At 37.8% G+C, this 23,064-nt stretch overlaps 2 protein-coding genes across 2 annotated transcripts in view; one reads left to right on the top strand and one right to left on the bottom strand.

Annotated features, from left to right (window-relative positions):
- doc2g (double C2-like domains, gamma) overlaps window positions 1-6,675 on the top strand; it is a 53,065-nt gene extending 46,390 nt beyond the window's left edge. The window contains exon 11 of the mRNA XM_067414203.1: window positions 4,862-6,675. Coding sequence (XP_067270304.1) covers window positions 4,862-4,992 — 131 coding nt within the window. The 3' untranslated portion in view covers window positions 4,993-6,675. The remainder of the gene's footprint in view (window positions 1-4,861) is intronic.
- A 92-nt stretch (window positions 6,676-6,767) lies between these two features.
- serping1 (serpin peptidase inhibitor, clade G (C1 inhibitor), member 1) lies at window positions 6,768-19,508 on the bottom strand. Its single transcript, XM_067414202.1, has 10 exons — window positions 19,399-19,508; window positions 19,078-19,126; window positions 15,384-15,660; window positions 14,941-15,282; window positions 12,314-12,520; window positions 12,088-12,231; window positions 11,274-11,477; window positions 11,052-11,191; window positions 8,066-8,288; window positions 6,768-7,200 (listed from the first exon to the last, which is right to left on the bottom strand). Exons 1-10 carry the CDS (start codon window positions 19,434-19,436, stop codon window positions 6,950-6,952), a joined length of 1,875 nt encoding a protein of 624 aa, XP_067270303.1. The 5' UTR covers window positions 19,437-19,508; the 3' UTR covers window positions 6,768-6,949.
- Window positions 19,509-23,064: the final 3,556 nt, after the last annotated feature.

The raw sequence follows: 23,064 nt of genomic DNA, 5'->3' as shown, positions 1-23,064 counted from the left end.
GAGGTGTGTGTGTGTGTGTTTGTGTAAGATTGATCGAAGCGGGGTAAAATCTTAGTATGTGAGGGGCCTGATGAAATGAAACGCAGCTTGTGTCCACAGACACTCACATGCAATTTCATTATTTAGAGCAAGTCCAGGTATTAGACTGGAAGACATGCGGAAGTGTCTAGAACAAAGGTACTAAAATTCAGAAGCCAAGAGAGCCACAGTCAATCTGCAACAGTGGCAAAGCATATATACACTATATTGCGGAAAGTATTTGGACACCCCTCCAAATCATTGCATTCAGGTGTTCCAATTACTTCCATAGCCACAGGTGTATAAAATCAAGCACCTAGGCATGCAGACGCTTCTACAAACATTTGTGAAAGAATGGGTCTCTCTCAGGAGCTCAGTGAATTCAAGCGTGGTACTGTGATTCACATGATATCAAGAGTCCATTTGTGAAATTTCCTGACTACTAAATATTCCACGGTCAACTATAGTGGTATTATGTCACTGGTATTAGGTCAACAAAGTGGGAGCAATTGGGAAAAGCAACTCAGTCACGAATCGGTAGGCCACGTAAAATCACAGAGTGGGGTCAGCGCATGCTGAGGCACACAGTACGCAGAAGTCGTCAACTTTCTGCAGAGTCAATAGTTATGTAAAGGTGGTGGCAGTTTGGCTCTTGTCTGGCTAACATCTGGGGAATACGGCGTTGTTGTGGGCCAGTTCTGGATCATTTGTGGGTACATTGTTAAACTCTGGGTGAGTCTCTGTCTGCTTCCGGCATTGCTCAGGTTGACTTTCGGCAAAAAGCTCTTAGGCCAACCTTGGACCATAATTCCATGCAGTATGTGGGCCAAAATCTCAGCCGAAATTTAGCCAGATCCAGCCCAAAGCCAATTTGCTCTCTGGGTACAAACCTCTAAACTTAGTATGGCCTTCAGATTAGATCAAGAACGTTCATGGAATGGGTTTCCATGGCCGAACTGCTGCATCCAAGCCTTAAATCACCAAGTGCGATGTAAAGCGATGCGGGGGTGTATACTATACTATACTATACTATTTATATTTTCAGTTTTTACTTTAATTTTAGTCTTTTTTTTCTTCAATTTGTCATTTTTGTTTACTATTTTTCATTATTACTTGTATAATTTGTATGCATTTGTTTTTTTTTTGTTATTTATAAAATTATATTAATATTAATTATATTAAAAATATTTATTTTAGTTAAACTAAAAAATGAAAATGAGAAATGTTGGTACACTTTTAAAAAAATGGAGATCTGAATTTTTTTTACAGTGTAAGCTGAAATAAAATAAATGAAAGAAAAAACATTAAATTATTTCCAGTAATAAAAAGGGGTTTTATGGTTTTAGTTTTAATGATAATAAAACTTATAATAATGATACATACACAAATCTAACCTTTCAAAAAAGTTACAGTATATTTTATAAAGTGGAATAACACACAAAAAGTATAGAACACACTAAGACTTAGTTCGAAAACTGTAAAATGCAGCCTTCAGAGGACACGTTTCAAAGTAGGAAGGCATCAAGGCCTGTCCAAAACCAATGTTAGCTTCACTTCCTGCCTCCTGAGAGACCTTCATCTGACCGTTTTTTGAAGGCAGAATTGATGTATCCTTCGCTGTCTTTGATATCCCACAATCCTATGCATAGGCCTACTATTCGGTGACAGTTGAGCTAGAAAAAGATGGCGTCTGAAATCTGCGGTTGCTGGTCAATTTGTGTGTAAATGTACATTTTTGACCAATGTTTTCCACTTCTGATGTCATTTCTACAGGAAATTACCACTGTAGTAATTATTTGTTTTGTTCTCATCAAAGCTTGCTTTATTTTGCTCTAGATCATTAAACTGTTACGCTGCCTCAGAAGTCTGACCAGAAGCAGTTTAGTAAGGTGCCTTTGTGCACTTGCGCTGCCTTACAAGACATTGCCTGATAAGGTAGCAAGGAGACAAGTTAGCTACCTAGGTTTTAGGATGCAGCCTAAGAAAAAGCAGTACACTAATGGGTCCTGCACACTGTGCGATTTTTCAAAATCCTTTGCGAATGTCCCTTGTCAGACTGTACGAACATGATCGCCATGTCACACTGTAAGATCTCAGTTGACATTAATGTCAGACTGCACGATAGTGAAGGCGCGCTAAAAACGGACGCGCGCAAGAAAACTCACCCGGGAGTTTTATATCATCAATGAATGACACGCTCGGTGACTGTGAGCTGCATTACACGCGGGACTGAAATGCTGGCTACAAAGAAATCTCTAGTACTCGTTTTGGTCATAGTTTGTCTTGAAAAATGGAGATATTTGACTTTCGTCGTAGGAGAAGTCACACTGCAGGATTGTGTGCCAAATCTTCTGACACTGCCAGAATTTCGTCTGAGGTCAAATGTGATCGCAGCGCTCATTAATCGGCTGCCGGTGAACATGTCAAACTAACAACCAAAGACGTCAGATTTTAGCCTAGGATCTGAGGAATCTTTTAGGATTTGCTAAATTTGTCCCAGACGGCCAAATCGTGGCCAAAATCGCACAGTGTGCACCCGGCTTAAGGTAAGGAAAGGCAAGGCAACAGCTGGCAACGTTCACTAATTAGTTCTACCTCCTATCTGTTCAAATTAGAATCAGCTGGGTTAGTGCATATTGATAGGTTAGAAAAAGGCTTGCCCACCTCTGAATGCAAGTATACAAACTAAAGATAGGTAGAGGCAAAGAGCTCTACCAGGACCTTTGCAACAAGATTGGTATGCTATAACAATGGCAACGGATTTCGGCAACTCTTAAATGTTCTTTTAAGCACCCTTGGGACCAATATCCACAAGCGGAAGAGACATCACTCCAACGTCACCCGGCATCAACAGGATCTTACAAAACTTCTGATCAAGGAATCAGAAGGTTAGCTGTCACTGCCACAGCCTGCATGCACGCTCACAGCGGAAGGCTCCATTATTGAAGAGACGACATGTTGAAGCTCATTTGAAATTTGCTAAACAACATTTGGAAAAGCCTGTGAATTACTGGGAGAGACTTTTTGGCAATAATACCGCACACCATGTTTGTAGGATAAATGGCTCTGCATATGACAGTAAAAATACCATACCAACAGTGAAGTTTGGAGGTGGAAGCATCATGGTATAGGGCTGCTTCTCTTCTCTTGATGTTGGCAGAGTACATATTATATTAAATGAATGGAGCTATGTACTGGGAAATTCTTGAAATAAATCTGTTGTCGTCCACCACGATGATGAGGATGAGATGGGCAAGGCAAGTTTATTTATGTAGCACATTTCTTACACAATGGCAATTCAAAGTGCTTTACATAGAAATTAATTAAAATAGTGATAACATACAGTATGCATGGAAATATGTTATCACTAAGAAATAAATGTTATCACTAAGAAATAACACCATATGTTAGAATTAACAATTAAAACAAGGATAATTCAAACATTTATAAAGAGAATTTTAAAAATAAAAAGATGACAAATAGATCCTTATATCTGCCTGACTCTCTAAATTCGGGTACCCCTATCTGAGATGGAAGAGATTGAGAAGGTTTGCAATGTCTCCTGGACCTAATAAGTCGGTCCAACACGGGCTCCTGTAGAGGACCGTCCAGCAGGACAATAAGTGGACCATCCAGCAAGACAAACATTCTGCCCAGGAGACTCTGAATTGGTGAAACCCAGGGCCCCACTGAATATTCAAGATTTAATATTCTGTTTAGAAGAATGTAGCAAAATCCCACTTGAGCCCTGTGAGCAATACGTTTGTTTATACAGGAAGCGTCTTGAAGCTGTCACTGCAAACAAAGGCTTTTCCACCAAGTATTAAATACACTATTAGCGTATTCAGTACTCTTTTTTTTCTGTAATTTCACTTTATTACACATAAATTTTTTATGGATTGTAATATTGTGATTTATTTAATTATGTAGATTTCTTGAGTTAATTCCAATGTCTGGTCAAAATTTCAGTTTCACTTTATTTGGATGATCCCTTTAACACATATGTTGACTAAGTAATGTTGCATCTACATGTCTACTAGGGATGCCACAATTCTCAATATTATATTAAACTATTCGGTACTGCATTCACGGTTCAATACACACTTTTGAATTTGGGTTTTGCATTTAATAAATTATTTATATTTCTCTCTGAGTCTACGTGCCGATATGAGAAAATATCCATATGCACTAAAGTTAGGGGGTGTTTAGCCACAAAATGCTGATGTCAGAGAGTTATACTCACAGAACACTATAGTTATTCACAATCACGAAAGTTCATTATTTGCATGCGTTTTAAAGCCTTGCCGGTTAAACATTTCATTCATGTGCATGCACTGTTTTACATGCGCTGAGCACATGCACTAAAAGCCTGTCAAACACACGTGATTATTGGACTAAGTAGTCTTACTGCGCTAATACTGTCAAATACACACAAGGTTAACATATATAAACACAGTCGGTTATGTCTAAAGTGAAAGTTAAATCGCGTGTGTCGGTATATGAGATGCGAGCAGGTCATGAACACTTGTCCTTAAAGGGACAGTTCACCTCTAAAATTATGTTAATAAAACAATAAAAGACAGATAAAATCTCTGAATTAATTTCGTCACCAACATTTCTAAGTAATTTAAGTAATATTCAGGTGCACATATGTTATTTAAAAAAAAACATAGGCATTAACTCCCGATATCTGATCTTTATAAAAATTATATTTTGGTCAGCTCTATTTGATACCACCGCCTTCTCAGCAGCTCAGTGACCTCTCTCTCTCTCTCTCTCTCTCTGTCTGTCTATCTCTATCTCTCTCTCTCTCTCTCTCTCTCTCTCTCTCTCTCTCTCTCAGGTGGAGTTGAATTGGGGATTAACGCAAAAGGAGAGAGACTGAAACACTGGTTCGAGTGTTTGAAATACAAAGGAAAGAAAGTGGAATACTGGCACACACTGACACAGCAAGGAGCCCCTAGCAGTGACTAAAACAGACAATTCTCCGATAAGTAATACAAAAACAATGAAGTAATAATGATAAAGAAATGCAATAATGCTCAGTATGATGATGATGTTCGATATTAATGCGTGAGAAAAAGCATAATAATCTATTGTACAGCTAAGTGTCACATTCTTTTGTGATGAGAAAGAAGCAAGTGTGATCACAAGCCCGGATTGTGACGCACAAAGAATCGACCCCTTTTTCTGGTCTATACGTCACTTATGTGAAATCGTACTGTGTTGTGACTATGCCACAGGAGCTCATGCCATATTATAGTGTTATTGTTTATTACATGTTAAACGTGTAATAGCATCCTGGTGTTCGTTAACAGTTGGTGGTGCCCGTAATTTTGCACACTTGTCAAAGCACAACACATCCAGCTGACTGTAAATGTCTATGTATTTTGTGGTTTGTTACGTATGAAAGTTTACAGTCTCTTCCAGCCCGCCAAAAACATGAAGCACAGGAAAAGCACAAGGGACGGTGCACAAAGAAACTTTAACGCAATGAAAGAAAACCTTGGGATTTAAACGCTCGCTCAAGAACTGCCGCCTGTCACTCCGAGCAGAACTAGACGACAGTCACCTCAACGATCTGCACAACGCGACTGTGCGCGCCTGTTCGTTCGTTTGTTTGTTTGTGTGTGTGTGTGTGTGTGTGTACGAATGTCCTCGTCTTTGTACGTATCTCTGTTGAATGTTTGTACAGTCTCCTACAAACAAAAAAAGATTCAGTGACGGACTTTCTCGCTTTCTCTCCGGCGTCCTCTACTGGTTTAGAGGTCTAATCGCCAGGACAGTTCCAATACGGGGAGGGTGAATCGCCTCTTGGCGGACCTCATGCACAACTGCACGCCCCATTAGGGGTTAAATTAGCAATCAAACAAAGCCTTTAAAGGACGGTCTACCTGTCGAAGGACATCTACAAAAGACCCAGAACACAAAAACAGGGCTGTTAAGCAATTAGAGGACACACTTGCTTTCATAGTCCTGACACTGGCAATGTTTTGCCATCAGCTGTGTCTGTGAAACGATGCATTCGCGTTGGAATTCCGCCTATAATTGTATCCGTGCGAATGCATTTATTAGCTATTTATTAGATTCAAATCCTTTACCACCTACCTGAATCTACTTTTCATCCGGTCTTGACATTTAATTGCACAACTTATTGTTAACCTCATCCTTCTGTGGCTCCCTCTGCCATTCTTGACCCAGGGTTTTGTTTTTTTCTCTCCTGTTTTTTTTAAGTACGTTATCAAATTAATGGCCTAAACGGTGTATAATTATCAATGCTATTATAAGCAGCTGCATGCAAAGTGAATGTCACATATGCTTTGATGGACCACCGATCTGCAGTGCTGATGTTTGTCCTGATATCCATCATCGGCCCCATCATTTGTTTTTGCTCAGTGAACTGGGACAATCCATGCTACCTTTGATGAAAACAGCATGGCATTTAGATAATGGACTAGAACCACCTGCCAGCCAAGATGGGACTCCAGGGGGGCGTTAATGAATGAGGGGTCAAACTGAAGGAGGATTATTCAAGTCTCACTCACTTGTCCTCGTTGACTGTCTGTGTGGAACATGTGATGTGACTGCCATCGTGTGTCGGGTCTCTGTAACTGCGTCTCAGAAATAAATTGGTGCAACAGTGACTGTTGGAAATGAGAGCGAGTTTTGTGCGTTTGAGCCCTAGAACCTTTCATTCATGCAATGGATTTCTTGTCATGTAATGGATGAACCATATTAAACCACGAATGCATGATGTAAAGTACATCTTTATTGACAGAGATTCTGCATGCATTCTTATTCTATGCATAACATGATATTGTTACATTTGCATTTGTTTGTGATAAATGAATGAATGTACAACAGAAAGTTTCAGTAATTTTTTGTTGTGTCAGAACACTACTGTGATGTCTTTCTCCCCCTTCATCTCTTTTTATGGATCAATAATTCTTCCCATGAAAAGAGGAGCGCCAGCCTCGTCGTTCCACAGTATCAGAACGAAGGGCCGCAGAGCCGAGAAGCTAGAGAAGGAGCGAGAATAAGAAATGCTTGTGGCTGCGGCGGCCTCCACTCCCTTCTCTGTGAGCGAGAGAAAGGCGCTGTGACGAACATCTGAGATGAATGATTCAGATTCCTCCGGAAACATTCCACACAAGTTAGGCTTTAAGAAGAGGTCTGACAAATCTGAGGAGAGGAGAGGTGAGGACAATTCTGTCATGATTTACAAAAAAAAAAAGTATACATGCTTCCTTTTTCTATACAATGACAGTTCATTGTTGTCAGGCTCCAAAAAGCACCATAAAATATCAAACCTATGATAAAAGTGCTCCATTTGATTCCTGCACAATTCCAGGTTATTTGAATCCATATCATAGCTTTGTGTGAGAAATTTTTTTTATAGAAGATTTTCAATGAATAATGTATTTTCAGGTCTGTTTTCTGTCTTTTCCCTCAGATGAAGCTATTTTCTGAATATTCTAACTTTGAATGGAAAATAAAACTACACATTTGTATGAATATCTCTCACTGCGACAGGCCTGGAATGACATGAAGATGAGTAAATGATGACAGAATTTTGTGTGTGTTTGTGGGGGAGACATTTGTGTCCTCATATCTCCCAAAAATCTCATGTTTTTGTGAGATATGAGGACACAAATGTGTATAATGACATAGGTATGACATGGGTATTACAAGGAGATGGTGTAATATGAGGGCATTGGCCATGTCCCCACTTTTCAAAATGCTTATAAATCATGCAGGATGCTTTTGTTTTTAGAAAGTAAAAATGCAGAATGTTTCCTGTGATGGGTTTAGGGGCAGGGGCAGTGTAAGGGGATAGAAAATACGGTGTGTACAGTATAAAAACCATTACACCTATGGAATGTCCCCATGTGTCACAAAAACAACCGTGTGTGTGTGTGTGTGTGTGTGTGTGTGTGTGTGTGTGTGTGTGTGTGTGTGTGTGTGTGTGTGTGTGTGAGAACTCTCTTTAGACATTACATTCTAGTTCGCCACAGCATTTTAAAAGTAAATAAAGCAACATTCTTACCTAGATTTCTCAGTAAATCTTCCAATGGTGTGATCTTTGTCAGTTTAATTATGGGCAGTGTGACCTCAGCAGGTTGGACTGGGATTTTGTTAATCTCAGAAACCATGTCTTCAATAGATTTGTAGTTTATGTTCTTCTCCATCAATATGAAGTCTTTTTCTGACGATGTAGGTGGGACCAGTATGTACAGGCTGTTTTTGCCTGTAAGAAGGAACTTTCCAACCTGGAGAAATAGTTCTGCAGTGTATGTGTTTGTACAAAAACAGTGTACATGCTAGTAGTTTATTTTCAGGAAATTAAAAAATCCAATTATAATTGTACATTATTTTGAATCCTTTATTATTTGTTAGATTTTTTTATTATATTTTTATTAATTTTTCACTATCATTTAAATTTAAAGCTACACTGTGTGATATTTTCCCCCATCTAGTGGTGAAAAGCTATATGACCATCCAATGAATAATAGTTTCTGTTCCTTTCAATTCTGATTTCGTTTTAACTCGTACGGTGGCCGATTTAGTCCAAGATTAACATGGCTATCCCCCTCTTCACATTCGACACGATGCCATCGAGGGTTAAAACGTGAAAGGCGAAGCTTGAATTTACGGGTATGTCCCTCTTTGGCTAATGTACTTTCAAGATGGAGGGGCAACATGGCGACCGGCATTCGAACCCCCCACCCGTATGTATTTTTAATGGCATATTATAAACTTACGAGAATACTTTATTACTTGAAAGAAGTAAATATACATTAATGAGCACATATATTTTTGAAAGAACTAAGTGATTTAAGCTAAGAATAAACTAAAAAAGTTACACAGTGTAGCTTTAATTCTTAATTTTATTAATTTGTTTTTAATTTTATCTATAGGTAGCTGATACTTAAGCTATTCAAAACTATAAGATTAGTGTAAAAACAAACGTATCTAGCAGATATCATTTCATTATACCACAATAGCATTTAGTAACTATTACTTTCATAGTCAAACCACAATGTATTCAGATACCTTCAACATTTTCTCACATTATCACAGTTTGTTCGCTATAGATTAAAAATGGTAATAAAATATGACAAGAACTCAAACTGTTTCAGAACAAATTCATCTTGATAATATCAGATATCTTTGATAGAAAGGTATTCAATGGATTACAATCGACCAATCAACTGTCAGCTGTTACATTTAAGTACACAATTAGATGACACCAACTTAGGTCAACCAATAATAATAAACTTTATTTTACGTAGCACCTTTAAATGCTACTTCTCAAAGCGCTTTAGAAAAAGGACATAATGTAAAGGTAAAATGACCGAGCAATGCTTACTTTTGTTCAGTCTGTGTCTGTGGTATAAACGGATGCATTAGCAATTAAAGAAAAAACACTTAAAGGGGGGGTGAAATGCTGTTTCATGCATACTGAGCTTTTTACACTGTTAAAGACTTGGATTCCCATCCTAAACATGGACAAAGTTTCAAAAACTAAGTTGGGCGTTTGATGGAGTATTTCTGTGTCAAAAATATTCCTTTTCCGGTTTCTCACAAGTTTCGGAGAGTTTTTTTCGAGTATGGGTCCGCTTGACGTCGATAGAGCGGAATGTCCTTGAATGGGCCGTACGGGCTCTTCTCCCTGAAGGGTGCGCGCACGTGACTCAGGTGCAGCAGATCCACTAGTCCGTGCAATGCGTCTGTCGCGCCGCGCTCCACTTTATTCCTATGGGTGGCGTCAAGCGACTTCAACGCTTCAGCACAGCATTCTGGGAAGGCAGCGCTGCATTTGAACCAATTTGAACGCAGAAATGACGGGAAGCGGCACAACATACGCTTCGGTCGTGTCGCAAAAGTGGATCTCCACAGTCACTGCTGTCACAGGACATCACGAAATCAACAGTTACCAAAGAAGTGTGTTTTTGACGGAGCGGTCCCAGCGATAAAGGTTCGGTCCTCCTTTGGAAACAGGCGGTGAGTAAAACTGCTTCAAATTCCTTTTGTTGGCTATCGTCGCGTGAGTAAACATCAGTAAACAACACGATCGTGTATAACGTTGGTTAATTTATCAATGGAGCATGTGATCTATGGTGTGTGTTTAAATACATTTGTTTAGCTGACCAATATAGGTGTCAGTAAAACCACCCAAACATAAACCTAGCGTTCTCACAAAGCGTGCTTCGTCATTTAAATGCGCTAACGGTTACTCCATTGTTGTTCTGTATAACGTTACACTAGTCTGACGTGCAAAACCGTTTTGCTTGCTACTGCTAAGGTTTAGTCGCATACAATAGTCCATAAACCGAATCATGTCCTCATAAATTGCAAGTAAACACACACAAATGATTCTGGATTATATATGTATTAGTTAAATCTGATAACAATGGTTTATTTAGGGTAGCGTTTTCTCCACGCTCGGAGGACGTCACCTCTTTGTGCGCGCTTGTCATTCTTTAGCACCGCCCACACGATACGCCTCCAGGCGCTCGTTTTTTTCCGGAAAGACTCGGTACAGCCTATATTTCTTTTATAAATATGATAAAACTAAAGACTTTTCGGAGATATGAAGGATGCAATACTACTCTATAGGTACTCAAGATTGACATGAGATTGACTGAAACTGAGTGTTTCACCCTCCCTTTAAGCTAAACATGGTCCGGTCAAAGTGTCTGAAGAATTTTGATCCCACATTTTTATCAATTTTACTGGTAGTCCACCGTATGAAGAATTGTTGGGTATAATGTCAGTTTACTTTATGTTGCTATCTTCACTTACATAAATGAACTATAGTGTCCTGCACCCAGTAGTAAAAAATTATATCTGGGGTCCGAATTTTCTGTTTTGACTGTGTGTATGTATGTATGTGTGTGTGTGTGTATATATATGATTATATAATATACAGTAATATAATACATCAAGTTAATAATATCAGGATCAAGTCAAAGGGTCACAAATGGCACGTTTCCTGAGAATGACCCTTGTGCAGTCAGTGCAACACTTACATCAGCCTTTAAATTTTTGATGTAGCCCATTTGAAGGTTGTATTTAGAGCTGTAGAGAGTCATCACATCTTTGGTCTGATCTGAAAACATAGTGAACTTTTCCCATTTGTTTGTGGACTCAAATACGGTCTTCCATTTACCTGTAAAGCACAAACACACACAAACGATCCCATTAAAAAATAAATGGGTACAGTATTCAGAAGCCCATATAGTGTCACTTACCATTGAAGTAGACAGCATTTAACAGAACAAACGAGGTGGATGAATCCACCTCTTCGATTAAGTCAGTGATTTTTTTGTTTGTCTTATCTGCCACCCAATCATTGATGAGCTTCACATTTAAATCACTGTCATTGGTCAGCTTCTGTGGTATGGCATCATAGAACTCCAGTGATTGGTTAATAAAAGATTCTCCCAACTGTTGCGCTATATGGAAATAAAACTTTTCAGTGCGAAAAACATGATAATCAAGCAGATATGCTATGACTTCTTGCAATATTAAATTAGGTAGTATCAAATCAAAGTCCAGAATAAGTTTAAAAGTATATTTGTTAACACTATTTTAATGCATCCTGTCCTTGTTACATGTAGTTATTGTAGTTTAATTACTATAAATTAAGCATAATTACATGCAACTAAACCAAATCCTAATCCTATATTAATATACATACTGGAAATGTTTTATGTCATTCTAAATAACAAGGAAGTGTCCGAAAACATTACACACAAAAATAAGTACACTTTAGCACACTTTTAAAAAGAGTACTTATTACAGAAATATTATACTTTAAAAAAATAAATAAGTGTGAACGAAATATTTTCAGACACTTTATTACTGGACATTTTTCAAGTAATTGAGTGTCCGAAAACATTACATTCCATTTAAGAATATTACTTAAGAATTACCACACTTAAGAATATTCTTTAAACGTATATTATTTCTGTGATGAGTACTCTTTTTAAAAGTGTGCTAAAGTATACTTCTTTTTTAAAAGGGGAGTGCTTATCTTAGCTAATCGGTATGTTCTGTGGCTACCTGGGGAATAAAACATGGCAGATGCCATTGTCAGTGTGCCTTTCAATACTTGTTGCAGTTTCTTTATTTCAGAATGCAGGCAGGAGAATTTTGGAGGAAGCTTGAGAGCATATTCCAACTGTGTTCTGGTCTCACCTCGAGCACCTTGGAAAGAGGGGAAAAGAAAGAAGAGGTCAACAAAGACCAGCCTTTTGTTGATTGTATAATGTTCCTTGAACATTCTTACCCAATAGCAAGTTATAAAGAGCTGCCGCAATGCTGACTGGGGAGAAGATCAAGTTGGTGTTGGGTTTTGAACTTTTAAGATCGCTGTACACATAGGTGGAGAATTCTCTGAGAGATTCCTGCAGAATTGCCTGCCCTGATCTGCTGTCTGAATCCAAACAGGCTTCCCATGGGTCAGTGTGGCCAAAGCAGAATGGCAGAGGAGGGGCTAAAGAATAAAACAGTGGGAAAAGGTTAAAATAAGGGATTTTATTCCAAAAGGATGTGATTTAAGATATAAATAGAGTTTATGTGAATTCCTTTTATGTGAGTTTATGTGATGCCCTGCTCTGAAACTCATATATGTCCAAAAGAAAAACTGATTCCAATTATAAACAGATATTCATAACATCTATTTGAACTAATACTTTAAAACTAACTAAACAACTTCTTATTTTACTGCTAAATTAGCCTGGATGCCAGCCGAACTTAGCCCCTTCCACAATTTTTTTAAGTTTGAGCAGTTCGGTCTGGCCTTGCTCCACAGAGGAGTAATTATCTCCGAACAGAAACTGTTCGGACCAATGAAATCATCAGGGGGGGCTTTAGACGATGACGGACAGATGATCAACAGTAACGTAATCATCCACATCATCAAAAGAGCTTGGATTATATTTGTTCAAATCCTAAATGGAGAGCTTGTTTGTATATGCATTCACCTTCACAATTTCTCTCAGAAATGATGATCATGTTGGGTAAGTACTCTGTGTATCATTAAATAATGTTATTTTTTTACAACACCAGCAAAGATCGTTTATTCCAGTGTGCGTGCAGACAGGGTTGCCAAGTTTTTACAACAAAACCCGCCAACTACTATCCCTAAACAATAGCTTCTCGGGGGTTCTCCGGGGAAAAATTGGTATTTGGTGGTAAAATGTGTGTTATTGTGGCATGGTTGCCTGCTAATATTCTCACTCATGGGTCTATATATCACATAATAGTCACTTCAACCCGCAGAAAAAAATGCAGACTTGGCAACACAGTGCCGCTTCGTTGCTCTGATTGGTTGTATGTCTATCCAATTGAGGTCTTTCCTGGTTCGGTTGAAACACGCCTCATAATCACAGCCCAATGGAGCAGTTTCAGACTCATATTCTGACTAGAATTGAGTATGACCACGTCAGGCTACTGCTAAATAGTAAGAATATTAAAGCACACAATTTATAAATAGAGTTTTTTATAATTAATTTCTTTCATTTCTTCTCATTTCTTTTCTATGTAGGAAAAATAAAACAGAATTTTATAAATGTTGTAAATTAAATAATTTCTTTATTACTAAATCAAATTAAATATGTTAAATTAAAACATTATTTAAAGGGGTGGTTGCATGTGATTTCCCTTTTTTAACTTTAATTAGTGTGTAATGTTGCTGCTTTAGCATAAACAGTATCTGCAAAGTTACAGCGCTGAAATTTCAATGCAAATAGAGATATTGACTTTTAAAGTTATGGCAGTTTATTGCCTACAAAAACGGCCGGTTTGGACTACAACGAGCTTCTTCCTGGGTTGGTGACATCATAAACCCGTGCCAGTCACCGCAGATGTGACTTCTGCCCGTAATGGTAAGGGGCGTGGCGTTTCCAGACAACCTGTGCTTGGCACTTCAGCCAAAAAAAATACATTAAACTACAGTCGGCCATCTAACCAGTCTAAGACCATTGCGTTTTTCAGAGGGATGGGCTTCATAGAAGCAGGAAGCTAATGAGCCGTTTAAAGGACAGTGAAGACAGCAGTGTGGAATAAAGGTCAAATATAAGAAAAATACAGCATTTAAAGCTACACTGTGTAATTTTTTAGTTTAAAAACACTTAGTTCTTTAAAAAATATATGTGCTCATCAATGTATATTTACTTCTTTCAAGTAATAAAGTATTCTCGTAAGTTTATAATATGCCACTGAAAATACATACGGGTGAGGGGTTCGAATGCCGGTCGCCATGTTGCCCCTCCATCTTGAAAGTACATTAGCCAAAGAGGGACATACCCGTAAATTCAAGCTTGGCTTTTCGCGTTTTAACACTCGATGACAGTCATGAACGAGGTCTAACTGGAAGCCATGTTAATCTTGGACTAAATCGGCCACCGTAGGAGTTAAAACTGAATCGGAATTGAGAGGAACAGAAACTAATATTCACTGGATTGTCATATAGCTTTAGACCGCTAGATGGGGGAAAATATCCCACAGTGTAGCTTTGAAAATAGAAGAAGTATTAAGACATGTTATACTGCGCCCCATAAACACAACCAAGCCTAGAAAAAAAAACACAGAACCACCACTTTAAAAAGCATGAAGGACTAATATATTCAGAATAATATTAAAACGGACACAAATACATGAAAAATATATATTGTAATATGTATGTAAGAAAATAAAACAGACTAAAATTGTTCCTAAGACATATTAATAATATGTCTTTATTCCTAAATAAAATAATAAAATAAATCAGTTTGTTATAAGATTAATATTTAAACAGACATATTTTATACATATTTTTTCAAATAAGTGTCTAAAAGGAGTACTCTACTGAGTTCTTAAGTTAAATTGAGATTCATTTTTATTTTATTTTGTTTAAGTGTCTAAAATGAGTACCTTGCACTTCCAGCTCCACCAACAGCGTCTTAGATGAATCTGTTATGACACAATGGTACATCCCAGCATCTTCTTCTCTGACCTTACTAATTTTAATCGCCCAGTCCTGTTCCTCAGGCCTCGCGTCCCAGAAAACCCTCTGAGGTGTCGTGTCTTTCTCTTCTTGGTCGTCTGTGTCTTTGCCAGGCTTGAGAGGCACCATACCTTCTTTCTCTCGTTTCCAGACAACAGGGGGTGATTTTGTTTCACTAGAAGAGAGAAATTCAGCAACCTGGCACGGAAGCGTCACATCATTCAAAGCTTCCATTTTGATGACCTGCCATTCCTGAAAGGGTGGGGGTGCTGAGAAGAAGAAAAAAAGATTATTAATTGACCTCAGATTAAAAGTCACTAATGTAATGTTTGAACTAATGTAATGCTTGCTGCAAAGGAAACCTTCTAACCTTCCACACGTATCGTGAATGTTCTGCTCAACCTTACACGACCCTCTCCTTTATAGCCTTCCTGCACACACTTGTACTGCCCATTGTCATTGGCATTTATGCTTCTGAAGTTCAAGATGTTACCCTTCTCCTCCAGTGTGTGCTGTTGCTGTGTCTGAGCAGACGTGAAGCTCCAGGTGTATGTAGAGTCTACCAGCTTAGGGGCATCATCAGGGAGACAAGGAAGGGAAATACTGGAGCTTTGCAGAACAGTGATGTCGCAGGTAGACAGGGAAAGCTGAAGAATTTAGAGTAGAATTGAAGCATTTAGAGTAGAATTGAAGGTACTAATATTGAATTATCATACAAGTAGTGGTCCATATGTTTTGTGATGGGCTGAAGCCAATAAGGAATCTGATACTTAAATACTTTTCTACTGAACGATGTCAAGCTAGTTTGTAACAACAAACTCAGGTGAGTAAACTACAAGACTAAAGTGTATTTTATTTCAAAGGGTTATATGTAGGATTAAGAAATTGTTAGCGGCAATGATGTCTATTAATTAAACTGCAGCAGCAACTTCTGCTCGTGCTCGCACACGTGCACACGTAACGCCAGTGAACTTGATTGAAGGCCCCGACACACTCACTGCGAAGTTGTTTCGTTCTTAACTTAGAAGTAAAAAGAAGTTGGAAATACCTTTGCAGCGATAACCCTCCCGACGTCGTCCACGCTGCTGAAAGCTGATTAATACCGTAAGTAAATACACTGCGCAGTTCCCTCTCAACAACAAAATAAACAACAAAAATGGAAGCGTGGAGAAAACTGCTAATGGATGTGGATATGTTTGCTCCAACACAAGCAGGTAAAATTACACTGTTATGATAGTTTGACTGTATAGGCTATTTTAGTCCCTTTTCCGACACATTGGCATTTTTATCCATCCTCAAAATGGAGTGCTGCCTTCATGTGCTATCGGGAATGGAGCACAAGTCAAAATTGGAATGTGATGAGCTCATAGCACAGAAGCACGTAAAAGCATTCAAAATTATATATATATATATATATATATATATATATATATATATATATATATATATATATATATATATATATATATATATATATATTAGGGGTGTAACGGTTCACAAAATTCACGGTTCGGTTCGATACGATACACTGCTGTCACGGTTGTTGAACGCATATTATTATATTTCACACACTTTTTTATTTTCCAAATCTAATTAATTAGTCCAAGAACCGTTCGGTACATAATGTGTACCGCGTACCGAACCAAGCCTCGTACCGAACGGTTCAATACGAATACGCGTATCGTTACACCCCTAATATATATATATATATATATATATATATATATATATATATATATATATATATATATATATATATATATATATAATATATACGGACTCGTGTCTGTGTGTGTGTGTGTATATATATATATATATATATATATATATATATATATATATTTATGCCATTAATTTTGCAGAAATTTATAAAGGGTTTAAAAAATAAAAAATCACCCCCCTCACATTTGTCATGTCACATGTACTAGGCTGTAGCCTAAACTTTTTTTTGCTGTAAAGTTTGGCATTTTAACATGGGGCTCACTTTAAAGGTGCACTATGTAACTTTTCCGTCCGCTAATGGGCAGCTATTCAAAACAAAGGCGTACTTTGATGACGCCAAGTTTGAGCACAGCATCCACATGTGGTCTTTACAAATAGGACTCGAGCAGAAATCATGTTCATGGATGCAGTTATTAACGTTACTGTAGTAAGCAGAGCAGGACTGAGTGTTGTGGAGCTGAGCAAGGCCGCTGGAGTGATTGTTAAAGGTCCCGTTCTTCGCGATTCCATCTTTCAAACTTTAGTTAGTGTGAAATGTTGCTGTTAGAGCATAAATAAAACCTGTAAAATTATAAAGCTCAAAGTTCAATGCCAAGCGAGATTTTATTTAACAGGACTTCCCTTTCAATGCCTACAGCGAACGGCCGGTTTGGACTACACCTCTGCACTTCCTTCAGGAATGACGTCACTAGAACCGTTTGTTGACTAACCCTCCGCCCACAAGAACATGCAAAATAGGGGGCGTGGTCTTGTTGCTCTCCCACGTGGAGAAGAGCGCGCATTCAGCGCTTTCATCTCCCCGTTATGGTAAGAAGCGGGACCTTTCCAGGCAAAGTGCGCTAAACTGCTGTCCAATCACAACACGGGAAGCACTGGCCCAATCAGACTCGTTACGTGTTTCTTTTTTTTTAAATGTTTTATTTTTTATTCGTTATGTGTTTCTGAAGGAGGGACTTCATAGAACAAGGAAATCATCAGGCTATTTTTAGAACAGAGGAAACAACACTGTACATAAATTGTGTGAAAAATACGTTTTTTTTACACGCAAAACATGAACTCATGTTATATTGCACACTGCAAACATAATCAAAGCTTCGAAAACACGCAAAGAACGGGACCTTTACTGAGATGAAAAACATGCTTTGCGAGCAGTGGGACTTTTATTATGACGGGACAGGACACAGTCGGCGCTATTTCTGCTTTTCCAGTCATGAGTATGAGGTAATGCAGCTCTGTTCATCATATTAGATACATTTTAAGTGTGTTTAAAATGATGTTATGACGTTACTCTGTGCGTTCGCTCAGCGGCTGCTGTGACACTTGTTTACACTGCTAAGAGTAAAGAATTTATACCAAAAAAAAAATGGAACTGAGGGTAACGCAGATATGACGCAATTGACAGGCGACTCCCTCAAATGCTCAGACGCCCCGGTTCCTTGGTTAAAATAGCAATTTTCTCACAATTTACAAATTGTGAAACATTTGGGAGATTGTAAGTACTCAACTGAACAAAATATATAACTGGCCTAGTGGTTTTTGGATATTTTACTGCAAAAATACTACATACACCTTTAAGATTTTGAGCTATAGCAGCCAGTCGATGAATTGCAGTTTAATTCACTTCCGTATTGGCTTCAAGAATTTGGGGAGCAGAAAAACAAATTTAAGCCCTATGTTAAAATGCTCAACTTTACAGCAGTAAAAAAATAAGTACAGCCTGGTACAAATTGTAGTTTTGTTCTATATTCGTTTATATTATATAAAGCCTTAAAGTTTTGCATAATTAGGGGTGTGGCTACTTTGAGTGACAGGTGGATCAGTGTTCTGGTGTGATTGAGTGGAGGCGGGGCTAATGCACATATTTATTAATACACGTAATCACGTTTAATAAACGAAACAAGGGTTTAGAGTTACATTCAAACTATTTTAAGGCATGAAGAAATAATTATCACAGGAAAAAACTTTTAAACGTGTCATTTTCGTTTAAAGAGTGATGCAATTATTGACTACAGGGGGCTCTAACTATAATTACTCAGACGGAAGAATCACATGGACAAGACTAGGTCTGAAATGAAATGCTGCGGGTGATCCTGTGCGCTGTCTTTGCTACGCAACGAGAATCTCAATTCATCCAATATGGGATGGTCCTACTGGCTTTTGACGCAACACAATGCTCTGCTTGCGCCTATAGGCTGAGCGATAGACAACTGCTTGATCAAAGAGTAAAAAAATAGCCACTTGATTAGTCCCATTTCACTTGATTAGTTTCAAGTCACACAGAAACATTTAATTATTCTACTAAAAATAATGAGTAAAAATCCTCATCCTCGTTATTTACTTACGCCTGCACAGAGCAACAGGAGGATGCGGTACATAGCGCTGGATTCAGTCCTGGAGAGAAAAGAAAAACAATTCTGCAAGTTATGCACACATCTAATGTTCACTGTGTCTACATAAACATTCACAGTATCACTGAATAACCTTTCAAGTAAGAAGGGAGCATGGCAAAATAGTTTTTATTCATAACAACTGTACAATATATATAGTAATAATTAGTAATTAATTAATATAATATAGTAATTCCTAATATAAATCTAGTCTAAGAAAGGGGAAAATAAATACGAAGCAAATTTCTTTGTAAGCAATAAAGAAAATCAACTTACGCAGATATACTTTCAAATGGAAGAGGCTTTAAGCCCATGAAATGTCTGCCTGATTGGTGTTTCTGTCTAGTCCTCTTGCTGTTTTTGTCCCACTGGTAATTGATAAATCATTACACAGATGTTTGCTAACATGTTGATTCTGTGTTTACATAGATCCCGGATCAAAATCTGACTGATTTACGGAAAATCACGTGTCCAAAGTCTCTTTAACAGATAAAAAAATAAAAGTGGGCCATGTTAGTTTTAAACAGCTAATTCATGAATAATCAGTTGTTCATTACATTAACTCTAAACAATCAAACACATTGATATTGTTGTTTACTCAGAGGATTGTAAATATATATTTTTATATAGGATGAATATATGTGACTGACTTTGCTTTTTGTCTTTGAGCTGCAGTATCATAATGGTTTTTGGCCTATGAAAGGACCTTGAGAGGTCATCTTTCCTTATAATTTGCTCACAAGGTTAAGATTTTTCAGTCAGTTTTGTCTATTTACAATGCTTTGACTTTTCCTTGTGGAGCTGGGAGGTGACTATGATCATTGTTCAAATGTTTCAAACGATTCAGATAAAAATCTGCCATTTATGTCCCTGCACCTCCGCGTGAAAAGTTTTCTCAGCATATTTAGTTAACATATCTATTTGTGTTCTTGCAGTTTCTTTCTTCAAATACCATTTCACCAATGTTAATGATTATTAAATGCATTTCTGATGCATTTCCAACAAAAGCGGGCAATGTTACCTGGTCATTTTTTTCCAGAGCTAAAAGGGCATGTTTATCCTGGCCACAGTGGCCTGGAGATTTGGTCCGTCTCCAGAACGGGAAAGTGAGCGCTGTTATCAGACTCTGACGCAGGAGGGAAAATTGAGGATTGTGATGCGACTGTATTTCTTATCTAAGATTGAAGCAGCTGTAAGTTTGTTTCAGCGTTATAAAACCATCTCCACCAATCGCATCTGGAAAAAAAAATGTGATGCTGATATCGCAAAAATGGTCAAGGCCTGGGAAACACATTTGTTGAAATACCACTCTGATGGTTACAGGCTTAGTCTCTTCCTGACAAATCAAGATTGACATACACATGAAATTTATATTTCAAATAATACTTTTATTCAGCAAGGATGCGTTGAAGTCAAATAAATGCTGTTCTTTTGAACTTTTTGTTCATCAAAGAATCCACAAAAATATTATGCATAACTTAACTTCTTAATATTGCTGTTTTGACTGTATTTTTAATCATATAAATGCAGCCTTGGTGAGACTCAAAAGCATTAGAAATTTCTTGTCAACCTCAAGTGTGTTAGTGTAAGAAGTGTAAGTTCAGCTTCAGAAGACTGATCCCCTGCAGTAATCAGTGGTGACGATTTTAAAGACTCAAATGATGTCAGAGCTCTTAGAGTTTGAAAATCTTTTTTGATATGCAAAGAAAATGCAACTTCATAAATTGATAAACTGAACAGACTGTATGTCACCTTATGATAACATTTACTGGTACAATTATACATTTAGCAGATAATATGTGCAAATAGTGTGTGTGTGTGTGTGTCTTAGAAGGCTGCAGATTTGTCACCTGGGACACTTATCACTGCTCAAGGGCAGAGGAAGTGCGTTTTCAGCTGGACAGACCTCACATAAAACGATACATGACTAACTTTGTATCTCTGCAGTGTTGCATTAATAGAGTTGCTCTCATCAATGAGTTGTCATGCAGCGTTTCCTGTCCTTGGGGAGTAATCCCAGTATTTTTTTATTCTGCTGTGTATTATTATGATGCTTGATGCTAATGCTGTCACTAACAGCGTCTTACAGGATTTTATGAACAGCGATTGTAACTATATATATATATATATATATATATATACATTTAAAAAATGTAAAATAATTTAATTCGAACATCAAATAATTAAATACGAATAATTTAAAGTATCTATCTGTTGACTCTGTAAAAGCTAATTTTAGTATTTCTCTTGGAACATTAGGTGTGTTCAACTTAAAGCGACTCTGTGCATATCAGTCGGCATATGACATTAAAGTACAGCGAGAGCGATTGGAGAGAAGAAGACTGTTTGCTTTTAAATCGCTCTAGCTGTACTTTGATGTCATACACCAATCGTTCTGTGCAGCGCCACTTCAAGTTGAACACAATTAACGATGTGCTGAAGCCAAAAATGACACAGCCTTGACGCATCCTACGGAACCACTAAAGGGACATGGTGATGGAAAAAAAATATGAGAAAGATGCAATTATACAGATGGGTAATTACTAGGGCTGTACTAGAATAATCGAATATTCGAATATTCGTTCGGTGAGGTGGCATTCGATGTTCAGTGTTGAGATTCGAATATTCGTTTTTTGTTTTTTACACGTGACTTCCGTCGCGGACTCATTCTCACTCATGCTTGAACCAGCCGTTGGCGAACGTAGTGATTTATTTCATCTCATACTGAATAGTTACAAAATGCCCAAGACCTCAGCTGTTTGGTAGCACTTTAAATTAAGTGAGGATGACAAGACAAAGGTAGTGTGTCAAATATGCGATTTGAAACTGGCCTACCACAACAGCACCACAAGTTTGAAAAATCACAAGTAAGTAGCATGCGACAAAAAAAAAAAAAAAACCTGCTTTTATGCGCTTAATTTGCTATGATAAATAGGCTAATTGCAAATACGACACTATTTAAAAACATACAGCAGCACAGGCTAATAATAATTTGTTTATAGGTACATCCACAGGTATCGCAGCCATCAACATGCTCAACAAAACCCAAACCTTCACAGCAGATCCGAAAACCGTTAACAGAGAAAAGAACGAGAGAGATAACAGATGCCATAGTAGAGTTTGTCGCTATGGATATGAGGCCCGTTAATGTAGTTGAAGGCGAAGGCTTCAGAAAATTCATTAAGATAATGGAGCCAGACTACACTACACTGTGTTTTGTATCACTTGTGCACTGTCTGTTTTCGGAGCATAAACCTGCCCGTGTAATGTGTACCGGAAACTGTTCTATTTAAAAGATTATTAAATGTTTATTAATATTTAAAGAATGTGTGCCACCTGATCATATTGCACCAAATGCAACACTGCACTCCACTGGGTCTGCTGCAACACATTTACGATGCCGAAGAGTGAAACGTGAAGTCGTGAAAGATGATACAAATGCAAACCAACACTATTATTATATATTTAGCCCCACCCACCGAAGCTTCGAATATTCGATATTGATTGCCACCTAAGCTTCGAAGCTCAAAAAATGGCATTCGAAACAGCCCTAGTAATTACATTTGCTGGCGTCAGGGAGTGGCTATCAATATGCAGGGTATTGGAATCGCTTTTGAATGCTCGCTCACTTTTTACTTTTACTTTCCAAGTCAAGATCATGCATACTCTGTGTACAGCAAGCTAAGCTTTTTGTCAATGACATCCTGTCAGTCATCTCTGATGTACTGTAATGTAACTGACTACCACAGTAAGCCTAACCATGTCCCTTTAGGAGCCTCATAGAAAGTGTTATCATTTTCAGTGCTTGGATTTAGCAAATCCCTAAAGGTCAATCTTGAGGTGCGTTTTAACTCAGCAATGATGTACTAAAAATAGAAGTTTTTTTCCTTAATAAAGTGTTATCAAACCATCCCTCTCACACGGATCCGCTAAAACAGTTAA

Source organism: Pseudorasbora parva, chromosome 13 (genome assembly GCF_024679245.1).
Source record: "Pseudorasbora parva isolate DD20220531a chromosome 13, ASM2467924v1, whole genome shotgun sequence".
Classification (NCBI taxonomy): domain Eukaryota; kingdom Metazoa; phylum Chordata; class Actinopteri; order Cypriniformes; family Gobionidae; genus Pseudorasbora; species Pseudorasbora parva.
The sequence above is the reverse complement of the archived record's forward strand: the minus strand, read 5'-3'. Positions and strand labels throughout refer to the sequence as shown.